This window comes from Harmonia axyridis, chromosome 1 (assembly GCF_914767665.1).
Source record: "Harmonia axyridis chromosome 1, icHarAxyr1.1, whole genome shotgun sequence".
NCBI lineage: Eukaryota > Metazoa > Arthropoda > Insecta > Coleoptera > Coccinellidae > Harmonia > Harmonia axyridis.
In genome coordinates this window covers 316990-344083 of record NC_059501.1, presented here as the reverse complement: position 1 = coordinate 344083, position 27094 = coordinate 316990, and the positions used below count along the sequence as shown (strand labels likewise).

General features: G+C 33.0%; 8 protein-coding genes and 1 non-coding gene across 13 annotated transcripts; 5 read left to right on the top strand and 4 right to left on the bottom strand.

Moving 5' to 3' along the window:
- Positions 1-1024: 1024 nt before the first annotated feature.
- LOC123688762 (alkylglycerol monooxygenase-like) lies at positions 1025-6159 on the top strand. The gene is made up of 8 exons (XM_045627418.1): positions 1025-1388; positions 2467-2594; positions 3351-3502; positions 3732-3832; positions 4089-4251; positions 4339-4490; positions 4750-4998; positions 5461-6159. Exons 1-8 carry the CDS (start codon positions 1173-1175, stop codon positions 5737-5739), a joined length of 1440 nt encoding a protein of 479 aa, XP_045483374.1. The 5' UTR covers positions 1025-1172; the 3' UTR covers positions 5740-6159.
- Positions 6160-6809: 650 nt separating this feature from the next.
- Positions 6810-9295, bottom strand: LOC123670989 (general transcription factor IIF subunit 1). Its single transcript, XM_045604609.1, has 7 exons — positions 9071-9295; positions 8842-9014; positions 8230-8777; positions 7827-8168; positions 7422-7515; positions 7239-7358; positions 6810-7178 (listed from the first exon to the last, which is right to left on the bottom strand). Exons 1-7 carry the CDS (start codon positions 9089-9091, stop codon positions 6971-6973), a joined length of 1506 nt encoding a protein of 501 aa, XP_045460565.1. The 5' UTR covers positions 9092-9295; the 3' UTR covers positions 6810-6970.
- Positions 9296-9307: 12 nt separating this feature from the next.
- LOC123670991 lies at positions 9308-11292 on the top strand. 2 transcript variants are annotated; one of them, XM_045604611.1, is made up of 2 exons: positions 9308-9458; positions 9531-11292. In XM_045604611.1, exon 2 carries the CDS (start codon positions 9553-9555, stop codon positions 10417-10419), a length of 867 nt encoding a protein of 288 aa, XP_045460567.1. In that variant the 5' UTR covers positions 9308-9458; positions 9531-9552; the 3' UTR covers positions 10420-11292. The 2 variants fall into 2 exon arrangements, with proteins under 2 accessions (XP_045460567.1, XP_045460568.1); XM_045604612.1 differs by having other exon boundaries at positions 9349-9367.
- Positions 11293-11830: 538 nt separating this feature from the next.
- Positions 11831-17806, bottom strand: LOC123670992 (tumor necrosis factor alpha-induced protein 8). Of its 4 annotated transcripts, XM_045604615.1 has the most exons (5): positions 17594-17801; positions 15980-16077; positions 15316-15403; positions 13962-14122; positions 11831-13531 (listed from the first exon to the last, which is right to left on the bottom strand). In XM_045604615.1, the coding sequence occupies exons 3-5, from the start codon at positions 15326-15328 to the stop codon at positions 13118-13120; spliced, it is 588 nt and encodes a 195-aa protein (XP_045460571.1). In that variant the 5' UTR covers positions 15329-15403; positions 15980-16077; positions 17594-17801; the 3' UTR covers positions 11831-13117. The 4 variants fall into 4 exon arrangements, with proteins under 4 accessions (XP_045460571.1, XP_045460569.1, XP_045460570.1 ...); XM_045604613.1 differs by lacking the exon at positions 15316-15403 and having other exon boundaries at positions 17631-17806; XM_045604614.1 differs by lacking the exon at positions 15316-15403 and having other exon boundaries at positions 17594-17805.
- A 440-nt stretch (positions 17807-18246) lies between these two features.
- On the top strand, positions 18247-18459 carry LOC123671760. Its single transcript, XR_006746178.1, has one exon. It is a non-coding gene; the product is annotated as a small nucleolar RNA U3 (small nucleolar RNA).
- A 101-nt stretch (positions 18460-18560) lies between these two features.
- Positions 18561-20663, bottom strand: LOC123670990 (geranylgeranyl transferase type-1 subunit beta). Its single transcript, XM_045604610.1, has 5 exons — positions 20460-20663; positions 20282-20406; positions 20056-20223; positions 19831-19997; positions 18561-19777 (listed from the first exon to the last, which is right to left on the bottom strand). Exons 1-5 carry the CDS (start codon positions 20570-20572, stop codon positions 19298-19300), a joined length of 1053 nt encoding a protein of 350 aa, XP_045460566.1. The 5' UTR covers positions 20573-20663; the 3' UTR covers positions 18561-19297.
- Positions 20664-20875: 212 nt separating this feature from the next.
- Positions 20876-22116, top strand: LOC123670995 (eukaryotic translation initiation factor 4E type 2). Its single transcript, XM_045604617.1, has 5 exons — positions 20876-21061; positions 21125-21473; positions 21532-21609; positions 21663-21844; positions 21972-22116. Exons 1-5 carry the CDS (start codon positions 21042-21044, stop codon positions 22012-22014), a joined length of 672 nt encoding a protein of 223 aa, XP_045460573.1. The 5' UTR covers positions 20876-21041; the 3' UTR covers positions 22015-22116.
- A 383-nt stretch (positions 22117-22499) lies between these two features.
- On the bottom strand, positions 22500-23341 carry LOC123670996 (zinc finger CCHC domain-containing protein 10). The gene is made up of 2 exons (XM_045604619.1): positions 23150-23341; positions 22500-23095 (listed from the first exon to the last, which is right to left on the bottom strand). Exons 1-2 carry the CDS (start codon positions 23185-23187, stop codon positions 22774-22776), a joined length of 360 nt encoding a protein of 119 aa, XP_045460575.1. The 5' UTR covers positions 23188-23341; the 3' UTR covers positions 22500-22773.
- Positions 23342-24199: 858 nt separating this feature from the next.
- LOC123688588 (proliferation-associated protein 2G4) lies at positions 24200-26751 on the top strand. The gene is made up of 5 exons (XM_045627174.1): positions 24200-24361; positions 24707-24941; positions 25018-25360; positions 25469-25736; positions 26148-26751. Exons 1-5 carry the CDS (start codon positions 24274-24276, stop codon positions 26372-26374), a joined length of 1161 nt encoding a protein of 386 aa, XP_045483130.1. The 5' UTR covers positions 24200-24273; the 3' UTR covers positions 26375-26751.
- The last annotated feature ends 343 nt before the right edge of the window (positions 26752-27094 follow it).

Below are 27094 nucleotides of genomic sequence, written 5' to 3'. Positions count from 1 at the left end.
GAATAAGGTAAGTGTCTCCTGCCAAACATATCCAGTAGCGTAAATATAGGGGTGTGATGATCCTTTTCTTATTGAAAATCTACCCTACTGTGTTTTTTTTAGAAAAAATTGATTTATTCGTGAAATCAACACAGATTCATTAAAAAAGGGATCTTGAATTATTTTCATAGAGTCTACCAAGTTCAGAATAATCGAGTACAAAGCCAATACTATCCACAAAAATCTACAGAAATTAATTTCTCAAATTTTCCCATTACTGATAAATGAAAGTACAAAAATTGACGTGGTGTGTTTTAACGTTTTCAGACGGCATTTAATTCAACATTTCTGAAGGACACTCAAACATTAAAAAAATGTTGTGAATATTTTTTATCGTGTCTGATACATATTCCTTCTGAAATCAAATTTAATCTGAAAGCGTTTTAATACACTATGTCAATTTTTTCACTTGCATTCATCACTAATGGGAATATTTGAAAAATTAATTTTTATAGTATTTGCTTTGTACTAGATCAGTTCGCGATAGATTCAGTGGTGTAGATTATCACTAAGAAAGGGATCACCACACCCTTTATCTACGCCACTGGATAAATTTGGCAGGAGACACTTACCTAATGGGTATCATAAACCTTAGAAATTACGGAAAATAACGTTTAATAATTTTTCAAATATCTCGAATATAAACTAATATACATATAGCGAAATATTTGAAACAGTAATTTTTCAGAATCGCCCTGTAACTCGAGTACGAATAAATATTTTTTCAATCTGCTTTCTGATATCTCATTATTTCGAAAAAAGAGATCAAGGTTCCTTGAAGATTTTTTCCCCAAGTCTTATAGTTCTCGAGATGCTTTCAGTGAATATCGAGTTTGGGCCACCCTGTACTACTATAATGGAAATTGAAGTAATTTCTGACAGAACCCCCTCAAAATTTTGTGCGTCCCGTTTGTTTTTGCCTCCTCAAAACAACAACAATCCCACCTCCATCTCTTTGCGATCGTTTAAAAGGTGCAACATTCTGAATTGATAACAAATTCACAACAGACCTCCACGCGCTCACACACTACTGCTATTTTAAAACGGACGTCTAATCTGTTATTTATATTTTTGTGCGACCTATTTGCGTATAGGACGTATGTGCGATATCCTCTGATAGTTTGCGAAAAAAAATGGATCCTGACGAAATTTTTTTCAATGCGAACGATTCGATAAGATCGTTGATTTTGGACTGGAGGAAATTTGCGAAAACCGGTGAAAATGAGGGAAAATTCGATGGAGTTGACGCTAGAATGTTTTTCAAGGGGTTGGGGAGGTTTTTTTATATGGTGAACCCTGACGAGACCACTTTCGAGACTGTGGAAGAAGTGCCCAATTATTATGCCCAAGTGAGTTGTTATTTTTGGAAATTCGAAGACGCCTCGGAAATTTTATTGTTTGAATGTCCAGATTTCATAAGAATAAGGAAAAATCGTACACCTTAAATATCTGCGATACGATTTTCACCTTAGGGTGATCCATTCCGGATATGAACTCAATTTTGAACTGAATTTCCTGCTATAAAAGCTCCCCAAAATTACCGCCACTATGTTTTTAGTTTATTATTCCTAATTATTAACTTTTTCGAAATAATACATCGAAAAAATTTTTTTAAATGATCTAAGTTTTACAGTTTACGTTTTGAATTGTATTAAATCCAAAAATTGAATCATGCATATACAACCATGTGTATTTTCAACAAATTTTATAGGAAAATGAGTTGGTCCTTTTCAGCTGCATAAGCTGATCAATTAATTTAACGGCTAAAAATCGAGTAACCAATCAATTTTCAAAAAAACTTTCCTTAATAATTGATAACGTATCATCCTCAATTTGAATTAATTTATATACCAAATTTGATAATTTTTTCACCTAAATGACCTTTACCTACTGTTTGAAGTTTTGCATTTACGATTTTTTTTCAAATTTTATTCGATTTTTTTTATACAAGATGGAATTTTTCATGCAACAAAAATGAAGAATGAAATACCGTGTGCGTTTTTCATGAATTTCCTGATTCCACCGATTAAAAATAGAAATATTTTAAAATTCCAGGGAGTTGAAATTTTTCTTATCGCAGTCTATTAAAAAAGTCAATATTCGAAATGTTATTGCAACAGAATCGTTTGGATTAAGTCTCCGTGGTAATTAATATAAGGTTTTAAGATTATTTTGCCATTAAACGTTCAATTTTCGTGAGTTTATCTTGAATGGAAAAAAATATTGCAGATCGATATTACTTTTTTCGTCGAACATTACAATATTTACTGAATACGTAAAAACTTTTTAGTAAATGTAGGTGAAAAGGAAACAATAAAAAAATTACAATTCAATATTCATCACATTCTTTAAAATATCCTGCGAAAAAAATTTGTTGTTATAATTAATTTCCTAGATCAAAGCTTGATAAGTGTAAACTTTTTTCAGGCATGGCCCTATTTCCTGATGTTTATTATCCTAGAAAATGTTGTGCTATGGCTAGAGAAGAAACCCACGATGAGGTTCAATGACGGTATCACAAGTTTGTCCCATGGCCTTGCCCATGAGTGCTCCAAGTAAGTGACCTTTTTACAACTATGTTCTTTACCTTGAACTTGACTTGAATTGCTACTGATATGCAAGATTCGCAAGATTCCCTATTTGGTGGCCAACTTTACGAGTTAATAATTATTTTTACTTTGCGTAGAATGAAACCAGGAATTTAATTTTTTTAATCAATTTTAGCCAATAGTTCAATGAACTGATATTTGTGCACGAAAATTATTTCTTCATAACTATTGAAGATTGTTGTTTCCTATTGTGAAAGTGTTAAATGCAGCAATCTTTGCATTGTTCAAATTTGACGTCAGCAATCGAATATCGATTATTTATTTGTTAGTTTTTAGAATAAATAAATAATCTTTTTCTATCAATAACCCAAACCTTCATTCAACATTTGTGTTCCTAAGACAATAAATTCAATCTTTTCCACATGAATTAAAATTGACAAACTTTTCCAACATGACTTAATAGGTCAGTGTTTTTCTCATTTTTCAACCATATTATTGATAACAAAAAAATTATGAACTCCTCTATTGGTCGATTAGCTAATTCTAGACCTAAATTTGATACACTATCATACTTTTCCAATAAAGCCACGTTTGGCATCACGATTCTTCTTTTGGTGATTCAACCTGGAACCACTGATGGAATCGTGATGGCCCCTGCCTTATACACCCACCATCTCGAAAGCGGAGCGTGGCGACTTTGCCGTAGAATGATTGATAGAATTGCATATATATCAAATTTCCCCAAGATTTTCTTCATTCCAGGTTTGCCTTCAGAATTGTGGAAAGCTATTGTTACATTTCAATCTACACCAAATTCAGGCTTTTTGACTTGGAGTGGAACGATAAGATGACTTGGTATCTAGCAGCCTTATCGATGGATTTCTTCTACTACTGGGGCCACAGGGCAAGTCATGGTAAGCAAAAAACCAGTCATCCTTTACACAATTCCTTACGTCATTTTGTCAGCCCCAATCTTGATTTAATATGTAGATTTCTATTGATTATTTTGGTGTATTTTCGTTACTTCAAGAAGAGCGGTTCCTTAAAAGTTAGGTTTACTCCTACTGCATGCCACGTTGAGCAACTTTCCAATAATAAATGATAATTCAAAATTACAATTCTTTACAAGGCTTGAAATTTCAGAAGTACACATTTTGTGGGCTCAACACCAAGTGCATCACAGTTCTGAAGAATTCAACACAGCTGTTGGTCTAAGGCAGTCTGTTTTCCAGGGATTCAGCTTTGTAAGTATACTCAGCAGGATACTGTATCCTATACTCAACACAACTATACGCTTTAATAAGTGTGAATTTATGCTAAATCAAATAGCAGTTATCATGAAACAAATAATAATTTGGCTACATAAAAACTTTTATTAATTGTTATTTAGGGTTGCATAAATTCACACTCTAATTTTAGCTATTTGTTAAGTGATAACTATTGAGTGATATATGTTATTTAATGCAGCATAAATGCATACTAAACTTAGATTTATTTCAGTTCTTCTATCTCCCTATGGCTCTGGTGATTCCTCCATCTCTGTTCATAACCCATCATCAGTTCAACCTGCTGTACCAGTTCTGGATCCATACAGAAGCTGTAAGGACTCTTGGTCCTTTGGAATACATTTTCAACACTCCTCAACACCACAGGGTACACCATGGTAAGCTGAGTGATAAAATCTTACAGCCTGAAACACTTCTATTTTCTTGAGATTTTTGTGTTATATCTTTGTTTTCTTTTCTCACAGGAAGTAATATATGGTGTTTGGACAAAAACTATGGGGGTGTTCTTATAATATGGGACAGACTCTTTGGCACTTTCGCTGGGGAAAAGAAAGACGAAGAAATAATTTATGGATTGGTGGTCAACAAGCCTTCTTTCAATCCTCTCAGATTGCAGGTAGGAACTTTCTTTCAACTTATAGATAGTTTTTGAGTTGACGTTTCGTCTACAACTAACTTTGCCACAAAAAAAGCTATCAAAAGCATTCCAATACCTTGTAGAGTAACAATCTACAATCTAGAAAGCGTTGAAAATGCCTACCACAGTTGCAGGCGAATCATCTTGTGAAAAACCAATTAGAACACATCTAGGAAGACTGAAATTTTCCATGTTGTATATTGGTTCAAGATTTTAATCTAGAAAAATTACTTTACAGACATTCTACACAGCATATGTGTTGCAAAGGTTCAGGGAGATGAATAACTGGAGGCTCAAGCTTTGCGCTTTATTTATGGGCCCAAGTTGGAGACCTGGTAGCCCTAGATTGGGACTAGACGAAGAAAAAATCAAGGTCGGTCCCAGAGAAAAGTACGATGTGGAGATATCCCAGTGGTGCAACCTGTACATTTTTGTGCACTTCTGCGTTATACTCTACGGATATCATACAGTCATGTCACTTTACTCGGTGAGTTGGTTAGATTTCTTAATATTTAGTTAGCCTAGACTGGTCTTAGGAATACGCAAAATATTGCGATATATCTGGAAGCTTAAATTTGCATGGGACCATCTACAACCATTGTATGAAGATAGGACATTATACAATGCTATAACCCAAACACCAAATTTCATTAAAATCGGAAGTTGAGACTGTTCCAAGTTTTTGCTGACACACAGACTGACATACAGATAATAATTAGAATGACCTGAAATGCATTGTCCTTGTAAAAATTTTAATACTGACAACAAAAATTGATCACAAAGCCACCACCTTCAGTAGACTCGAAAGCAAGAGGTAGTAGGCATAGACATACTAACAGATATAGTCTATATATATATACTCTAAGGTAGTAGGCGCTACATAACCTATAAGCAGCTGAACTCGAGTAACAATAGCAAGATCATGGTTCCAACTCTTTTTTTTTTCCAGGAGCTTTCTCCAGTTTTCATCTTCACGTCGATCATCCTAGTTTTCGCCACTTTAACCTCAATAGGAATGTTGTTCGATAACCATCCATTGGCCAGCAACCTCGAAGTAGTTCGTTGCTTGTCCTTGGTCCTAGCAATACAGAACGTTCCAGTTCTGGCCTTCGATCAGAACTTCTTGCTAGCTATGGAAGTGCTGTTCTCACTTTCAGGCGTTTTCTGGTTCTTGAAGACTGTGAATGTGCTTCATCTAGATCCTCACGAAAAGCAGAACACACCCTGATGAGAACGAGAAGACTGATCGACTGTGTAGATATTTATTAGAAAATTATTTATGATAGGAGTCTGCGGGTTTTACTGCAGCATCTTAGTTTTTTAAGAATTTCCGTTCTGGTATTTTTAATCTGTGATTTTATGTTATCTGACTATTTATTGTTATAATGAGTATATATGATTGGTTGATGACGTGCAGAAGATTAGCAATCGTTTAGCCCCTGTTGAAAGTTTTTATTTACAAAATTTTCAAAATGTCTATATGAAATCTCATTAAAATATTAATAATATTTATTCCAATATTGAAATATTCAATAAGGTTGCGTATTGACGACCTTAAAAGGTAGCAAGTGATACTATAATTTATTTATATTTATTCTGTCAGACTTAATTTATTTGAATAAATTTTGACTTTAATTCAGAAACCTTATTTATTGTTCGATTATTTCTATCCTGTCACTCCTATACTTCCATGAAACCTCTGAAGATTAGAGCTTGTACCTTATCGGTATCTTGAGCAATGCACACGGTTTCGATTCTTCACATCACTATCAGTTCCACTATTGCCGGCCGAGAAGGTGATTTACGATGACCCAAAAGTGCTTTAGTTTTGCGAACTGTGACTTTAAAGTTGTCACCATTTTGTAGTGAATTTTAACAATTTCAATGTGTTGTTGACGCGTGTATCGTTCCATTATTAGTAATGGCGTAGTTTTTACTTGTCAAATATCAAAAAAAGTGTCTCAAAAACTAGAGCTTAGGAAAAAAACCTGGTGGCTTTTTTTATTCTGTTGACCTTTATTATGGAACTTTGACAATCAATGTTACCTGATAGAATGGTGTGGGATGAAAATTGATCCACAAAAACTGTTATACATTTGGAAAAAGTGTGAATTATAATGAGTTTCACATTCGAAAGTTGCATGCATCAGAATTCAAAATCGGAATCAAACATAAACAGAAAGACATGATAATTAGTTCAAAAATGCAATATGTTCTCCATATTTTCTAAATCACTTATGCACCGCAACGAAAATCGATTTTTTGGGTCCACTAGTCACTAATAAAAAAAAGACTGAATAAACTCGAATAATTTAACTTTTCTGTAAATTTTTCAATTCTAACATAATTACAAACATATAAAATAATTATTTAAAATTGATGTTGCGATCCTTCTAATAAGACACACTCATCGGTCCCACTCAGAAAGAAAATAAAAATGATTAACAATAATTACTGCCTCAATTCGGTTTTATAGAAAGATACATCTTGCCTTTCAGCATCTGCTTCACTGGGTTTATCCGTTTCAAGATTTGAGTCATTATAGCGACCAATTGCTCGCTGGACAAACCAGTCTTTTTAGATTTGAATTTTTGAAGTAGTTCCGTTGTTGTCATCGGTTTTCTCATCAGATATTTCCTTACAGCTTCTTCCGTGATACCCGATTCACTAAAATATGAAAAAAAGTTGAATCAGTTCCTGTAATAATAAATCGAATGTAGATCATACCTTGAGCCAGGAATTGCATTGAGATCGAGCTTCATTTTCTTATTGGATGGTCCTGCCAAGGCGTCACTTATTATCTTCCTCTTATTATCTGTAGGAGTCGCTGATCTCGAACTATTCTCACTGCAGAAAAACAGAACAGTTTATATTTTATTTCACAAATTCACAAAAGCACCAAGCTAATACCTATTAACATCCTCTCTCTTTGTTTTCTTTCCGCCAGGCTTTTTCTTTGATTCGTCTTCTGAACTACTATCTGAACTGAAGTCAGTCAAACTCTCTGAAAGAAAGATTCAAGGCTATTTAATGTTTTTTTTGACAGATTCAAATAGAAATCACAGATGAAAGAATTACTGAAAAGCACAGGTATAGAAGTTTTTTTTTTTATATTAGACTCTTTTCAAATTCATTAGCCATCACCAGACATATACAACATCCATGACCTAGCCAGGATTGGAACCCGGTACCTTTGGCACCACAGTAGACTCTTCAGTCCACCTTACTACCGAAACAGTCAATAAAGAAGTTATTAATAAATGAGAACACAGAATAAAATGTTCAGAAGATCAAAGACAAATCACTTTTACTTACCCTCTTTTTTGACCTCTTTCTTTCCTTCCTTCTTCACCTTCTTTTTACTTTTCTTCTTATCTTTATCTCCCTTCTCTTCAGTTTGATTTTCTCCCTCCTTTTCCTTATCTTCATCCTCATTACTCATCTCTTTGTCTGATTTATCGCTATCTTCATCTTCTTCATCAGAATTCAGAAGTTTTTTGAGACCTTTCTCTTCGGCAACACTGTCTAGATTTGTGTTTTCTGGTTCACTATCAGTACTGTCGCTTATGTAGTCTAATTCTCTGCCTTCTCCATCTCCATCGTCTGAGTCTTCAAACGCCTCAATATCAGTGTTCCGCTTTTTCTTCTTTGGTGCATCTAAAATCATGAGAAAAAAAGTCGCATTACATTTTTCCAAAGCTATAATATATCAACTTACTCTTTTTGCCTTTTCCCTTCTTCTTAGTGTCTTTCTTTTCTTCACCTTCCTCTTCTTTAGGTTCAGCGTTGTCAGAAGAGTCATCATCTGAACTGTTCATCCATTCATCCATTTCTGATATTTTCAGATCTTTGGATTTGCTAGGTTTCTTTCCTTTTTCCTCTTCATCAATCTCTGTGTCTTCATCACCCTTCAGTCTCTTCCTCAACATCAATTGGAAAAAGTTCATATGCTTATTTCTTTTACTGTATTCTTGTTCAGCCTCTTCAGCAGTTAAAGATTTATACCTCTGGATTGGTTGGAATTTATACCATTCTTGAAGAGGGAATGCTTCAATGGCCCCATCTTCAGCGTGAGTAAAAACGTAGTAGGCGGTATTTTCAGAAACTCCACCTTCCCTGATACCTTTAAATTTCTTCACTGTGCTTCCACAAGTTTTAAGAATCCAAGGTTGATCGTCCACCTTGTATTTTTTAGCTATTATACCTAGTTTCTTCCTTCTGGCTTCTTCTTTGGCTTCTCTCCCAAACTCAGAACCCGCACCAAATCTTTAATTAGAATAATTTTCAAAAAGTTATCATTTTATGAATCAATAATTATATAGATACATACTTAGGCTGATCTTCATCAATTCCTTTATACTCTCTCATATTGTTTTCTCTTTCCATTTTCACTTGTGACCACTTTCCTATGTCGACTTCCAAATTTCCATTGAACCTCATCACATGATAACGTTTCTTAGAATTTTTTGGGACCCTTATAGAATACTCCCTCACGCTGGGTGCCTAAAAATTATCAATATTCAATTACTAACGTATGTTTTCATAATTTTCTCACTCACTGCTGCTTGGGCGGCAGCCATGTTGCAGATTAAAAATGATTAACTTAGATGGCTTCCAATAGGAGATATAAGATTATAAAACTTTTGCGGTCTGATACTTCCTATACAAATAAATTCTCAAAACTTAAAAAAATTTCTCTCAACTCAATATTAACGTAACAGATGCGACAAGACCACTATGACAGACTTGACAGAAAACTGGCTGACTCGCTGACTGTCAGTTCAGACATGCTGTTATTTTAGTTCGCTGTTATGTCACCGGCTGATTTGAAATGTCAGGAATGTCAGGATTGTCAGGTCCAATGTTTATTATTTAATGGTAGTTTTTATCCATTATCCTACTGGTGATGATAATTACCGTAATAATTTATTGCATATCTGTTCAAATGTGAGCTTTTCATTTTTATCATTAATTATTGAACATTCAGTGTTTTTTCATGTTAAAAATCATTTCTTTCAGATCTAATTATTCTTGTATATAAATGAAAAAAATGGTTAATCCAATTGATGATAAAGCACCCAAAAACTATTTATCGGATGAGAAAGCTCTCAAGAGGTTTGTTAGGCAAATGATAAAGAATCATTATTTCATTGGTTCTTACCTAGAAAAGAGATATGTGCCTCATTTGAACTGTTACAAAAAAATTATTAAAATATCTAAAAATGATGAAATATTCATTGAGAACTTATCGATTATCAAGCGTAGACTTGAAAATTTTTATCAGAACTCAAAATGGATTGGTATAACCACAGATACTCCTGGAGCACCTGTAGGATTCAATATATGGGTGAATATCGATGAAGAGATCTTTGGTGTATATAGATTTCGTGTAACAGATGTTTCTTTCAACGAAGATCAAGTTCTTTTGAAACTTGAGACAATCGGCCCTTGTAAGCAAAAACTCTCTGAAAATTTAAGTTGTAATAAGTCAAGATCTCTTAACCTTGATGATTCTGAAAGTTTGATGGAAGACATCGAGAGCCAGATTTTGACATGGCAAAATTGTAAAAATGCTTCAGTTTTCATTTTTCTACTAATTTTAACTCTAGTGACGGGAAGTGGACAGATTATAAAGTATCTACTAGACTATATATTGAAATTGTTGGAAGTCTTAACGCCAATTATAATTGCACTTTTCAACACAATTAGTAAGATGTTTGGTTATCTTTGTTTTTTGATAGCATTTTTGTGGAATGGTGGAGAGTCTAAAAGAAGACCATATTCATTTAATGATATTCGAAATACACAAAGAATATATTATCAACCTGCATATCCCTATGAAAATAGATATAAAGCTCTTTCCTATCCACAAAAAAGCTCAGTGGTAATCACGGAGTTGAAAGAATGATTTATCTGACATTTCAAAGCTTTACGTCCCCTAAATGAATTTATTTTTTTTGGATGAATTTATGAAAAGTGATATTTCTTGTACATACATATACAATCTTTGATAGTTGGGTGATAATTGCTTCCAAACATAAATGAATGTATTATTAATATATATTTTTCACAAGAATTAACTTATACGAGGAAAAAACTGGAACAAGTTCCATTATCGTTCCTAGTATTGCAAGTATTACCATGATTTAGAATTTAATTAATTTTTCACGGTAATGGAGGTGAGGAAATTGTAATTATTGAATGTGATTTCCATTATTTATTTCAGAAGTATTTTTGTTGATATTAAATACATTTCTGAAAAGTTGCATACTGTATTTATCTGTTTTCAGTTGTAATGATACATCAAATTTTTTTAGTACATTGTTCAATTTGACAATACAATTTTATAAATAATTCGTTATAGATTCTATGGTGGCCAGACTGTTCTAAAAGTGCGTTTTTTCAATTCATGAACTTCATGACTTTCAATTTGACTGTGATACTTAAGATTACCATTTTGTGCAATTTTTAGAGCCTCCATGACTCGGTTCACAGAATTTTTCTTTGAGGAAAGAAATTGTTAAATACTGCAGCTCTAATTTTGGTCCGATTTACTTCCAAAAATTATTGAAACCAAAACCTACAAAGTCATAGATTTAAGAAACATTCTTCAATGAAATGGATCAACTTTTTCTCCATTTTATGATAGAATATATGTTCATATATACCGATGAAATTTGAGCATTTATAGCGTAAGCATTACTCAATATTTTGTAATTTGAAAAAAAAAATTATAAATATGTGGGATCTGGAATTTTGATATTAAAATAACCTTGAAGAACTAAAGTGCTTCATTTTTCTTTATTACCTATTACGTTCGTTTGAGATGCTATGATGGATTGTAGTCAAAGAAATTGAAATTCAATCTTCAGTATTCAAAGAAAATAGTTTTTTACATATTTAGATTTTTACATTAATATACTCGATTCAGTTTTGTGAACAAAAGTCAAATAAACACAAAATTTTTGAAAAATGGAAGTTATGCCAAAAATGTTTCATCTTTCAATGATATGAACATTCGTTACATGATTTTTAAACATTTTTCAGTTCAGTCAGATGGGTGTTTTTTCCAATTATTGGGAAATCAAATTTCATATTCTCCGAAATCATCAAACAGATTTTGCCCATTAACAAACTCAACCGATATATTTGGACCCAGAACCTACCTTGGAAATTTCAAGTCTCTATCACATTTCTTTTGAGGGATATTGAGTTCACAACGGAGACAATTGATTTTGTCTTTGATTTATTCATCAGGTAGTGGAATATGGCTTAAAATTGAGAAATCACATGCATTTGGGCGAAATAAATAAAAAACATTCAAATTATTTAAATTTATTACTTTTATACAATAGTAAAATAAATATCGAAATATGAGTTGGTGAATATCATTCGGATTACGATAGAAAATATAAACAAAGCTAACAGTACATTATTGACTTGGGCAATAATTGCAAGTGTAACTTGAAAAAATCGTGACTAGTGAAATAATTCCAAGTGCAAATAAAATTAACAAATAGACCTTTGTATATCCATCAATTTTTCATTACGACATACTATATATTCTCATTTAATATAAATACGAACACATAACATTCACATACAACAATCTCTCTTATTGACTACTTTTGGTCTCACCTGATAAGAACTTTATGTTGCTATCGAAAGGCTAAAAAAAAATTACATTGAACCTCATCAAGATATCACACAGATTCGATTCAATCTACATTGATTCCACTTCGGCCAACATTAGAAAAATTAGGATCTTCAGTGTAGGAAACTGTGACAAGCTGAATAAAAATCAAGGTAGACTTACATTTATTGACATCCGATATTGTTACATTATTGGTCTTGCTTTCTCGTTGATATGCCGAAATTATTGAATTCGTGACAAAATGGCAGTTACAAGTTACTAACTATCCAGCTTATCGTGATTTTGCATGGTGGAGCACACGACTAGGATTAAAAATATTTCCCTGTGTGAGTGGGTGTGTTTTTGGTGATAGACAACTAGCGCAGTGCTATAGTAAAAAAGACCCAACAGGCGAATTACCAAAAATACGATTTGTTCTTGTAAATAGCTACATCTCTATAAAAATGGCAAGTGCAACTCCAAGAGAGCATAAAAACACCGTACAGGTAGTCCCAATGCTCACTGAGCGAGCATCTCGAGAGCTATAAGACGCAGAGAAAAATCTTCAAGATCTCTTTTTTGAAACGATATCAGGAAGCAGATCTTAGATATCTTATAGTTCTCGAGTTGCTTTCAGCGAGCATCGAATCTGGGACACCTTGTACACTCCAGTTTGGGCAACGGCTCATAAAACACATCGGACTGGTTTGTCACGGTGAAGTTATAAAAACCCAGGCATAATCGGGAACAGTTGAGCCTCATCTAAAACGACGTTCGCGAGACAACAAATCATACGTTCCCATCATAAAAAAACACTAGAAGGACCACGATAAATCATTCTAAATCCACGCTGCATCGTGGGGGGCACAAACTCTGACCGAAAAAAAAAAAATAAATAATAAAAAAAAAATTAATAAACACATCCATATTTTGTCCCCACCCGTATTCTGAGCGATAAATAAGAATCTTCCAACTAACCCAAGACCTGGGAGTCGATGGCCAAGTTCAGGTCCTTAACCACCAATTTGAGGTCTGGCTTGTAGGCGGAGGCGTTGAACACTTGGTCCAGAAAGTCCTCCTGACAGAAGAAGTCGAAGACCCTGTTGATGCGAGTCAGACTTTTCGGGGATAGGTGCGCACGCGCCACTAGCACGATGCCGTCGTGGCACTCCCGGATGCTGCGCGACAAGAAAGCCCTATCGTAGGTGAAGTCCATCTCGTAGAAGGTCATGATGTTCATCGCCAGGGTCTTCAGCTTGGCCTTGACCCTGAGTATGATCCTCTTCTGGCTCTCGTCGAACTGGTCGTTTCTGAAGAGGATGGCGAACTTGATGACAGTCTTTATAATGTTCTTGACTATCCGCTGGGACTCTTTTTTATCGTTCAACTGGAACAACGAGGAGGAAGATTAACAATTGGAGTAGCAAAAACTTGAATGATAACAATGAATAGCAATGTTTGCTATCAATGCTTAGGTTTGCTATGACCTCTGTAACATAGATTTGTATTTCAAATAGTTCACAGCCTATGTTTTTGATATTAGTGATCTATTTGAAATAGCAAAAACATATCTGGTTTGCTATTAATGGTTATCATCTATGATTTTGCTATTTAAAGTAGACTACCTCAAATAGCAAAAACATAGATGATAACAATGAATAGCAAGGTTTTGTTTGCTATTAACTGTTATCATCTATGATTTTGCTATTTAAAGTAGATTATTTCAAATAACAAAAACGTAGATGAAAACAATCGATATAAAAAAAAAATAACCAATTTCGGAAATTCGTCATTTAAAGTTTTGATTCTCAACTTACGTATCTTTTTACGAGAAGGTACAAATGGTCTAGTAGAGTCGAAGTTTGGTCATCTATGAACACCCTAGAGACGGTCATGCCAGACATCTTTGATAAGATTTTCTTTTGGGCCCTTAGGCTGAAATCCTTAGCCTTGAAGGTGGTGGTGCTCTCGGCTATAACTGAAAAAATATCAAATAATAAGAAACAATAACAATTATTATTTATAAAACAGGTAGAGAAGGCATTGATGCTCTTATACGATTTCAAATTGAATGAGTGTTACAATGAACCTTCAGTACTAGTATTATACATTATTTTCTCTAATACACTGAAGTTTTATTGAAATAAACGGAATATTTCTCCATAGATGTCGTTTAGTGTTTTTTGCATTGAAAAATGTTGGTTGGCAGAACTGTTGTCTGTATCACAAATTTGACAGATGAAATAAATAAATCTGCGACAGGGGAGTTCCGAGTACCAACATATAATAATGAAAAAAATCTTTGTTGAGAGATTGTTGAGTTTTGTGAGATATTCCCGCACGATTTCGTTCTACAAGATTCAGTAGAATGAACGAATTTGCTACACAATTAGGGAAATGGCTATTCTAGACATTTTGTGTTATCAGTGATCTTTTACTATTTAAGCAATTTTTAAACAATTATAACTATAATAATGTTCAATAAATGAGTGAGATCAATCCTATACTTAGTAAAGTTCTGTAGAATGACGCATGATATTGATCTCTGTCCAATTGAATCAATTTCGCAAATATGAAGGTAATTGAAGTATATGAATCTCTAGATTAATCAGGAATTCAAATTATTGAAATTGTAATACTATGTAATTAAACATTTTCTGCGATATTTTTAATTGATTATAGACCATAGTTTGAATATTCTAACTGAGAACAATATTTTGTTTGATAAATGAAACTAAAGACCTTGGTTTTCTGTAAATTATCTTGAATCTAGAAAAAAACAATAATTTACTTAAATCGTAAATTTGCAGCATTTACCAACATCAAATGATTTATTTAATCCTATAGTGTTATCTCAGAGACTCCCACATTATTTGTAAGATTACTCATATAAAGACAACAAATAGATCGACTTCCTCTCAATGAGAGATTAAACTAATACTCAAAAATTCTATCAAAGCCGTTGAACCCGTTAAGGACAAATAAAAAAAAATTTTCTACCCAGTTTTTTTGATTCAGTTAAAAGTTGAAGCAAACTTATTTGCTCTATGATTTTCACGATTTTGATAATTTAGCGAATCGGGGTTAGGGTCGATTCATACAAAATAACATAAATTCATAGAAAATAACACTGCAGCTAAAAAATACAAAAAAAAATCACAATATCCTTACCTTTGTCGCCCATGATAATTCTTGGAGTTTAGTGCACAACTACTAACAGAACTTGGCGGGTCACACAACAAAAAGAAAGCATAAGATCCTAGAACGAGAGAAAACAAAACTCGAAATGAAAAAAACAAAACATACGGTGCAAAAACTGATCTTTTTTTTTAGGTTGCACTCTGCAACGTCTAGAATGGAATGAAATTAATCGACAGCGATAACATAGACATGTTTCGCCGCTCTGACAATTAAATAATTGTGGTAGATTTGTAAATATTCGAGCGATAACGGGAATAGGAAATGTGAGTTGAATTACATATCTACTGGGTGATCCGTTCGAGTCGTAGACAAACTGAGAATTTCAAACTTTCAATATGGAAATAGTTTAATGAATATCAGTGTAAGAAATCGAACCCGGGGTGATTCGTTTCTCATACAAATCTCAATTTTTTTTCAAATTTATTCTTTAATTTTTCTACAAAATTTTAAAAAGACATTTCCTAGTTTTTTCTTATTCGATTCAAAGAGTCTTCACTTTCCTTCACGCAAACAGAAAATTCAAAATAAATTGCATGTTAAAAAAAATTAACATCGAAAGTGCAGGATAGGTAACAATCGAAAACTCCATATAATACATGCAAAAAAACATGCTAAATCCTTTTTCAATACTTACAGAGACAGTCGCTGCATTCTGAACAAACGCACTGATAAATAACCCAGGCTTCCAAGTCAATCATAGACATCTTGAAGAATTTTCTAATTGTTTCAGGTCTGAAAAAATCGTACAAATAGAAATTATATTAGGGGTTCATCATTTTCCTGTTTCAAATTTCGTTCATCTATGGTTCTCCGCACATAGAAAAAAATTGATATCATATATTTCTATGCAACTTTGTATCAACCATAAAATATGTACGGACGTAGATACAAAACCGCCGAAAAAATGGAATAACAGTTAACAAAAGCGGTCTAGCGAACAACCTTACATCCTCTCCGTTCACTGTTATTAAACGCATTCCATTTGGTGGAAAATATTCCGCTTTATTGAATAATTTCGGAATTCGGGACGGCGAAATATTCGAAACACGTAGATCTCTGTTCTAGACCCTCTGTGTCTGTCTCCGTCTCACCTTCTGTCAATCCGACGGGCACGTTCCATTAAATTTATGTCGATTCGGAAGCTCCGAGGTCGGGTCAAGGCCGCCAAGCTTTGAAGCTACATATCGTTAAACGGACATAACTAGATTATCGATATTGCGATCGGAAAATTGAATTGTAACAGCCAATTTTTGCGAAAAGTGAAACGTCGATATTTATCGCAAAACATAACTATTTGAGTAAACTGTAATTTAGTAAATTAAAAAACAGGGTTGCATTTAAAGTAATTAATCGCAAAGAACCAAAAGTTATTTAATTATGAATTAATAGTCTTAAAACAGGAGAAGGATAATTTTACACAGAATATTTAACTCATGTTCTATGTATTTTATATCTGTTTCATTTATGCTTCGAAATGTGAAAATATCAAACAACAAATCTGCTACCTATTCCCCTATTGTTTTTATTTTTAGGAGATATTATTGAGCAGCTGTCGTTGCAGATGTTCTTTATCTTTAAGCAGGCAAGAAGTCTCTTTCTTAACGTATATTTCTCACCTGTCTTTTATACCATTCCCGCCAAAGTCTATTCAAATAAAGATTTGTTTTCGTGCCAGATGTCTCTCTAGGACTTGGTGCTTCTACAAGAATTGTGAACGAAATAAATCTTATCTACATACTTATGCAATTATAATTCTTTACTGAAATCTGCATTGAAATTCTATTGCATAGAGTTATGACTAATTCTACTATGTATTAGATTAGTATAAATGGGAAACTATTTCAGTGTCAGTCATCAGAAATTATGGATTTTATCGGACATCCACACTGCACAAATGCAATTTTACCGAAGTTTCATTTCAAAACATTAATTTTTTTTATATAAATATATTATATCATTAACAACCTTATATGATCTTATGTATGTTAATGCTACGATATCGCTTTTCTTGCTACTATCGAATGAAATCTATAAAAGAATGGATTATCGAGTTCTATGAATCATCTGAAACTATTATTTCCCAAAATTCAATAAGTAATAACCTATCAGTTCTTTTCCAACTACATATATATTTATTGCAATAACGAAAACGATAGATGAACTATAATTATTTAGAGCTAAAATTCAAAAATGTAAATACAAAATAGACTACTCGGATCTTACAGAAAGGAGGTTATCGGAGACCTACCTTTCTTGTTGATCTTGAAGTCTTGAAGACAACTTACACTAGGCACATTTTTTGGTCCGAAATTACGTGAAAAAGTGTTTTTTGCCAATGTCCTTCAGATACCGTTCAATCGAGTGAACCTCCTTGAATCTGATTAGTTAATCTGACGTTTCGAAGCACGAAGACGTAAAACACACAGACTGCTTACAAACACGCGAATCCAACAAAAAATCGAACTGCTGTCATGTCAAATATTCTAGAAAAATTTAACCTCAGTTACTTGCGTCACAGATTCTTGAATTTCTTGTTATCTACGGAAGAATATATTTTCGCTCATTCTAATCGGAATATTCCGTCTCTTTCATTTCACCCATCTAAGGAAAAGTTCTGAAAACGTGACAACGACGCATCGATTAAGATAAAGGTAGAAAACTTTGTTCTCAGCATGAATCGTGTCGCCATCTATACTGCTATCTAATCTAATTATCACAATTGTCTGTGCTTGACATTATAAGTCACTGTATAAATTAAAAGTTTTCAGCACCCTTCAGTGTCTGAAATAAAAAATGGATTTAAAATTTGCCAAATTCACCTTCAGATGGCGCTAAATGCTATATATTGTTGAATACTTACCATTCAGTCCTAACAAAACTTCAAAATTTTTAAGAAACTTCAAGATCATACTTCACAGGATCATTTCTGTAGTATATCTTCACACATTCTCAACTCAAATTGAGAGTGGTTGCAACTTCGACGATGAGGCGAAGTTTCGTTTCTTGAGCGTGAGGCAGGCTTTCAGAATATTTTCTTAATGTTCTCTATAGCCATCGATGATCGTTCACCTGGCATTAAATCCCAGGTTACGGAAACGGAACATTCTGAGAGGTTGCAAATATTTATAATAATGAATATCAAATTTCAAGTAAATCACATCTGATATGTGATAAATAACGATAATTACATAACTTGATCTCTAATGAAAGAAGTGTTCAAGCAAAAATTATTTTTATTCAATTCATAAAAAATCTACATACATATATATCTTGACGAATATTACATATTTACCAAATAAATATAAATTATCTTCCTGGTTTCTTTGTGCTTGTTCATATGTCTTCAGAAAAGATTACATACATCGGAATTCCTAAATATTTTTCTTTTCATTGATATCATAAATTTTTCAAATTCACATTAGATAAAATCAAGATTTTTTGTGAAAACAAAAACACCAGTTATGTGATTCCTTGTTTCAGTTTTTTTTTTCTATGAGGTTTTGCAATAAATGAAAATTGTCATTATTAATACTCGAATCTGATAATAATTATTGGTCTATAAAATTGACTAAATTAACCTCCCGGTTAGATTTCTTTTTTAACTTTTCAAATTAAAATAAGTTGTATTCCTATTATCTTAAGTTAAAAATGATGTTTAATAATGGCAATTCTTTTTTAAATCTTAAATGGCATCTAATCTTTCACATGTAATATTTAAAATGCAAATATAAATAAAAAATTAAGAAATTGTTGAAATTCTGAAATAGTTTTCATCAAACCAAGACCGCAAGAATCAAATAATTCACTATAAATTAACAGTAGGCTTCTGATGTCATTGAATAAAATATTTATGATGTCTCCACATAACTTTTCAGATAGATTCAACCTCACCTAAATTGCTCGTTTTGATATTGACTGTCTTTTTACTTGCTCATTTCCTAAGACGATATCGTTAAAATTGGCTCCATTGGTTATGCAAGAACTTCAAGTGTTCATGGGCCTTGTTGGTGATCACCAAAGGAACATGGACCTCTTCTAAATGATCAATCCCCATCATGCTCAGCCCAGCAAGTCCCAGAGAAGTGTGCAACGGATCAGGAGGAAAGTCCTCGTACTTGGAAAGACCGCCATTTCTGTGTTGTGCAAACATCAACTTGTGTCTCTGTCTTTCGTATGGAGCTATTAACTTGTAGGCCCCAAGGAGTTGAAGAGAACCCCCCGTCCAAAAGGAATAACAAGTATCAACTGGTTTATTTGTTCGGCCGCTAAAACCAAAATCGACCTTGTTTACAAGCCATCTTACGAGTCCTTCTTTCTGACACTCTGAAAGTTTATCCATATTTTCACTGAGGTATAGAGAGGCTAGAGCGCAGAAAGTTGATCCTGAATGACTCTCTGAGCCAGGTACTTGGCCGAAAGCTTGTTCATAAGACTGCAAAATTTGAATTGATTAGTACATGCACTCCAACATTGAAAAAAACATACAATACAATTATGTACATATTCAATCATTTGTTTCATATCTAAGCCAGACCAATCATTCAGAATGTAGCTGATAGAGGCTGCACAAAACACAAATCTCATATCACTTTCAGTACCCCCAAGACGAGTAGCAGTAAACGAGCCATCATCATTCTGTAGAGCTCGTAAACCTAAAACAATGCAACTTCGTTTGAAAGTTCAAATTTTTCAATATCAATTGTCACCTACTCAAGAGGATTGATTTCTTATTTACTTTAGAGAGATCGTCTCCTAACAATAATAAAATAGCTAGGGCAGAATATGTATTTGTAATGTGTCCCCATTTGTATGGGGAATTCTTGTTTTTATTATCTTTAGTGTTCATGATTGAACTACCTTGAAAACCACTAACCAATTCTGTAAATATGAAAATATGTCATTTCTTTTTAATCAGGTTTCTAAAATATTTACTTGCCCTCGTCATCAACTACTTGTAATGAATAAATCCATTTAATTAATTTTTCCTTCTCATATTCAGTTATACTATCCAGTTCTCCTAATATTCCTAATCCTAATACGGCAAAATGAGCGATAACAACCCTTTAAATAAATAAGAGATTAGTAACAATGACACAGAACATAATAGAAACTACCTGTTAGCATCTGATGATCCATCATTTCTAGGAATTTCTCTCAAAATATATTTAAGTAATTTTTTGTGCATTTTTGGCTTAAATTCCGGACAATTAAAGTACTCTTCGTTCATGATTGAAAGGTATTGAAAAATTTATTTTTGGAAAAGGGCGTGTAATATTGTAAACAAAAATATATTTATAAATTTGGGATATATAGGTTAATCCACAGGATATAGATCTTATCTGTGGTTACCCACAGAAATATTATATTATCAGAGTTAACTCACAAGTTATCAAGCTTGTAATTCAATTCTGATTTCAAATTTAAATTGGTATGTATCAATTTTTAATGCAATTAAATTGAAATAAAATGATGTTTCTTCGAAGGAAATCATTATTCAGTGTAAAATTTTCTGGTTATCAATTCGAGTGTCAACTGAATGTCATCGAACCAAACAAAAAAATTTGAGCTCATTTGACTACTGGAGACGACTTAAATAATAATTGTTAAACAAAGTTATTTATTAAGTATTACTAAGAGAGATCGGCTGTGATATATTGATTTTATAAATTTATAAATACAATACTTACCTTAATAAAATGTCTAACAAATTTGAAGCGTATGTTACCATGTTGTTCCTAATATAAATATCTATTACAGCATGTTGTCTTTTCGTTTTTAGACTCAAACACCACCCAGCAGAAAATTCAGATAACGATAGTGGAGATGATGAATTGGGGCCCAACATTACAGATCTGGGTCCGGTGGAATACCCACCAGGTGAACATAGGTTACAACATCCATATTGTTTATGGTTTTCTAGAAGGCCTAGTAGATTACAACAAGGCACAGAAGGTTACAGTCAATCCTTGAGGTTGGTAGGGCAAGTAGGTACCGTTGAGCAATGGTGGGCTCTCTATTCTCATATCGTCAGATTACAAGATATAGCCCCGCATAGGGATGTACATCTCTTTAAAAAAGGTATTATGCCTATGTGGGAAGACCCTGCTAATAGAAAAGGGGGTAAATGGGTGAGACATTATAGAGAGTATTTGTTAAGGCATGCTCTTTAAAGTGGATCGTTTTTAGGTTATACGCTTAAGGAAGGACTATGGGAGTAGAGCTTGGGAGAACCTTTGCCTTGCCATGTTGGGGGAACAATTTATGGTAAATGCTCTCAATATATTTAATTGTTTTTTTTTAATTAAATATTTCAATAGGCTGGTAATGAAATTTGTGGGGTGGTTGTATCCACTAGGTATCAAGAATGTCTTCTGAACATTTGGAATCGGACAGCATCAGATATGGTAACAACAAATAGAATAAGGGACGCTTTAAAACGATTGTTAAATATGCCTGCAAGTGCCACAATGGAGTACAAAGTACATAGTGATTGTCTCAAGTGAGTAACTTAAAATTCATATTGAAGGTTTTAAATCAATGGGTAGGATGTTGGAAATGACACATTTCATTGAATATATTTGATCTTGCTTGACAAGAAAAATCTGTAAAATATTTTTTTGTTTCAGAGCTTCAAAAACAGTTATTTCCAATAATGCGTTTAAAAGTTGACTTGAAGTCAGCTGTTGAATGAAAGATAGAGGAATTGATGGAATTTCGTTAATACTGATTGAAGTAAATATAATTTCTGCCAATAAATATGATGAAAACATGCATTTTACTTAATATCCCTATTTCATTGAATAATTCAGCAATAACTTGAATTAGTTTCATTATATAGTCTGATCCAAATGATGCCGTTAAGAAAAAATACTTTTTATAGACATATATATATTCTTGTTAAAGAAACTTGTTATATACGATATACAATTGTGTTTAGATATGACATCATAAAAAAAAATATATTTTGAATTATAGTATTTATTCAATAAAATAAAAATTTCTAAGTATATAACAAGCAGAACTAAAAATATCATTCCACTTTCATACCTAATAGATTTTTCAGAATATACCTGAAAGAACTATGTTTACCAAATTCCACATCAATTTGGGTGAGAATTGTCAAGTATGCTAAAACATAAACATAATAAAGAGGATAAACAGCAACACTATTTATTACTTGTATAATAAAATACAAAGATTAATAACTCCTTGTTCATTAACCAGTATTTCAATAAATATAAGATAATCATTATGAAATTAAAATTACTTATTTATATAATTTCGTGGAATCAAAATATTCCAATCCAAATCTTCAATTATAAATGACATTATTCTTAGAATAACTCATAAATTGTTTTGTAAAACCATTGATTAACTATACAGTTGACATTCATGGAGAATATCGCATAATAAACTTATCCAGCATATTCACTCTTTCTCAAAGGCATCATCGTCATCAGAAGAACTACTACATGAACTATCATCAGTATCACTAGTTTCAGAATCCTCACTTGAACTGCTCCTGTTTGAGTCTGATTCACTATCTGAATCACTGCTGCTGTCTGAGTGTTCAACTTGATTTGTCCCACCATTTTCACTGTTTTCCATTATCTTGATCTTTTTCTTCAGTTGTTGAGTTCTAGATTCTCTATGAAGATATTTCCTTTTACCCTTACATTCATACGTCCAATGTCCATATTCCAGACATTTTTGGCAACGAACACCTTGAGGAGGATATCCATTTTTATTTCTGAAATTTTTATAATTTAGAAAATTTCAAAATACGGTTATACAATTTACTTACTTAGCATTGGAAGGTTTTACTTCTTTACCGATCGTCATGTCGTTGGAAGATATGATGAAAATTGAAATAACTGTTTTTCGATATAAAACTAACGAGTTCAAGAAAATGTAAGTACTATTTTATCGGTAGAATTCTATCCATAAAAACGAAAATATCAATTATTAGAAGCAGTGATGACAACAGATCACATCAAAGTCGGAAACCATAGAATAAACGTATATTTCTTCTTGGAAGAATTCTCGTAATTAATAATAAATGAAATAATAAATATCACATATATTTATTTATATTTATAACTAAGAAGTGAATTCATATGCACCTTCTTAATAAGAAAATATTTTGTTTTTATGCTAAGAGCATTCACCTCTGTAATTCTAGAAGTGTAGATGTAGAAGACTACATTTGTTTCAATCATTGAAATAATATTGCATGATGGTTTCATTAATTCTATTGTTTCAATTTGATCAAATGGGTATTTTTCAATTTATGACTCAAAAAAATTTCATATGCGACATGGTTATAACTCCGAAATCATCAAACAGACTTATCCAATTATAACGAACACAACCAAAATATTCGGGCCTTGAACATACTATGAAAATTTCAAGTGTAGTACATTTGGTTCGAGTTATCGTCGTGTACCTACACGATACATGAACGGATAGATTCGATTTTGACCTCGAGTTCTTCATCAGTGAGTCGACTCATTAATTTAAAACTACTTTTTGCTCAAAATTCGGAAATTACAGACAGATCCAGATGCCACTATTGGGACAAGCGCGCAAAAATGGACTTCCTAATTCCTCAGAGGATCAATACGTGAAATCTAGAAGATTTCAAACAAAACAATATTTTTAAGATGAAATAATTTTTATAAAGAACTTATTGTACGAAATATTTTTATATTTACAATGATAAAATAAAGCAAAACATTTACATTACCTTCGAAGTGAAATCATCTGACTTTTTTTACAATTAATGATGAAAGTTGCAAAAGTTTTATATATCGGTAGATCAAATGAATTCCCGCGTTCTTATCCAGTTCTATAGTTTTGACAATTGACTTAATTCCGAATTTGCGTCTTGTTCTGTGCTGGAGAAGCATAACTTGTATTTTTTTGACGATGGCGGACGACAAAGATGTGGTCGAAAAAACTATTGCCGAGGACTTGGTTGTTACCAAGTATAAAATGGCAGGAGAAATTGTTAACAGTGAGTTCAAACAGTAATACGCTTGCAAAAATTCCACAGTCAATCTTCAAAATACTATTGGAAACGCTTACCCCATATGGACAGTATTCATGTGAAACATGTGCACTGCACCTCTTGAAATAGTTGTAAACAAAAGACTAATCTATAAATCACCAAGTTTTTAATGATCTCCCTTCGAAATTGGTAGAAGTAAATTAGATCCTTGTTATCCATTTCTATAAATATCATTAGGATTTTGGAACCTGTATTTATTCATATTGAAACAAGTTCAATGAATTAATCTATGAGCAGTGCATGATAATTTGAAATTGTCAAGAAATTTCTAATACATAATATCCTTCATAGGGGTTTTGAAGCAAGTAATAGACAAGTGTGTCTCTGGAGCTTCTGTTAGAGAAATATGTCAATATGGTGACCAGCTTTTAACAGACGAAACCAGCAAAGTGTTCAAGAAGGAGAAGGAACTCAAAAAGGGCATTGCTTTTCCCACTTGCATATCCGTAAACAATTGTATCTGCCATTATTCCCCAGTCCCTACAGAACCCGACTATACTCTCAAAGATGAAGATGTCACTAAGGTGTAAGTCAATATTTCACAATTATTACACTTCTTTCTGTCTTCTCTCGAATATTCTGTAATAATTTCATTCATATAGTGATTTGGGAGCCCATATAGATGGATTTATCGCTGTCGTTGCACATACCATTGTAATAGGCGCCTCCAGTGAAAATAAAGTGACTGGAAGACGTGCTGATGTCGTATTGGCTGCCCATTACGCATCACAAGCAGCGCTTAGGCTGATGAAAGCTGGAAATGAAACTTACGCTGTCACCGATGCAGTGCAAAAGGTGGCAGAGTCCTACAAGTGCAAACCGGTAGAAGGCATGTTGAGCCACCAGCTGAAACAGTTCAAGATCGATGGTGAAAAGACAGTGATTCAAAATCCCAATGACGCACAGAAAAAGGAACACGAAAAATTTGAATTTGACAAATATGAGGTAGGACAGAAAATTTCACACTGAAAACAAATCAGATCAATTAATCAAGAATCAATTAAAAGAAGAGAAACAAGAGAAAACGTAATTGACAGTTTTGTCGTTTTTCAGGTGTATGCCATGGACGTACTAATCAGTACAGGTGAGGGTGTAGGTAAAGAAACGGAAACTAGAGTTTCTATCTACAAGAAGACGGAAGAACAATATCAGCTCAAACTGAAGGCTTCGAGGACGTTCTTCAGTGAAGTGAGACAGAAGCATGGCAACATGCCTTTCAATCTGAGGTCTTTCCAAGACGAGACCAAAGCCAAGATGGGTGTTGTTGAATGCGTGAAGAACAAGCTGATCGAGCCTTTCCAAGTCTTGTATGAAAAGTCAGGTGAGATTGAATTTCTTCCCAGAAAATAACGGGTCAGGAGCTTTTGCATGATGGGTCATTAATAGTGTTATTAACAGAATTGAAAAATTCCAGGATTTTTAGCCGTGGTGCAGTTGTTTTCAAATCCTATTTTCCTTTTATTAATAAAAGATATGAAGCTGTATATTTATATCGCCCATTTTTTTGATGCCCTCTTTGTGATCATAACATTTCAGGAAACAATTTCTGAGATATATATTTTCAAAACGAATATTTTCAACCTTGTGGAATCAGCTTTTTACAAATTCCATGTTGGTAATACAAATTTAAACTTATTAAAACACGGAAACCATTGTGCTGATTTAACCAATTTGCGCATTTATATCTTAAACGGCTTAGATGTTTGTTTTATTTTTATGTTTTTATTTTCAGGAGAATTTGTGGCCCAGTTCAAGTTCACTGTGTTGCTTATGCCCAATGGGCCCCATAAGATAACCGGTCTGCCGTTTGAGACAGAACTGTTCCAATCTGAAAATTCGATAACATCCCCTGAACTCAAAACGATCCTGAATAGTTCCGCAAATCCCAAGTCTGCCAAGAAAAAGAAGAAGAAAACCGAAACGACTGAACAGCAAGGCGATGTTGATGCTTCTGCATGAGTGTTTGGATTGCATTAAAGGGTCCATTTGGCGACAAGTGGAAGAAGAAAATAATGAAACAATCCTGTACAGAAAACAGAGTTATTTGGCGCCGGAAGACAAATCTCTGATTTTATAGCCAACTTCTCCATTTAGTCAAATCTGATCCTTGTTTCCATCATTGTTCATCCACAATAAGTCTACTTTTTCATAATAAAAAATTGTAATTTTTTTTTCTTTTAAAATTTTCTTAATTGTCAAGCGCCAGAATTTTTCATATAGTGCAAATTGTTGAAACCAGTAATTGTTTATTTTACATGATAAGGACATAATGCATAAGGACACGAAAAAGTTAAGATTGTTGTGTAGAGATAGCAAATAAAATATTTGGTATTTTTCTTTCTTTTTTGAATGATCTATCCTAGTAGAAGTCCTCATAGGAATAAAATTTTTAATACATCTGACATTTTTAATTGGAATTCACGCAAATATTTTATAGAAATTGGCTCTAAAATTTTTCATCTGAAAAAATATATTTTAGTGACATTCTATGACTCAACTAACCTCCAAAATATTATAAAAGTATAGAATTATATCAATGTGATATTTTCAACACTATGATTCTGTGGTTCAGATAAAAAAAAATTATTATTTCTATGGGTGTAAAACTTGCATAGCTGAATTTTTGAATAACGCACTTTATCCTGGAACTTCATATACACACTAATTTTCAGGAAATTC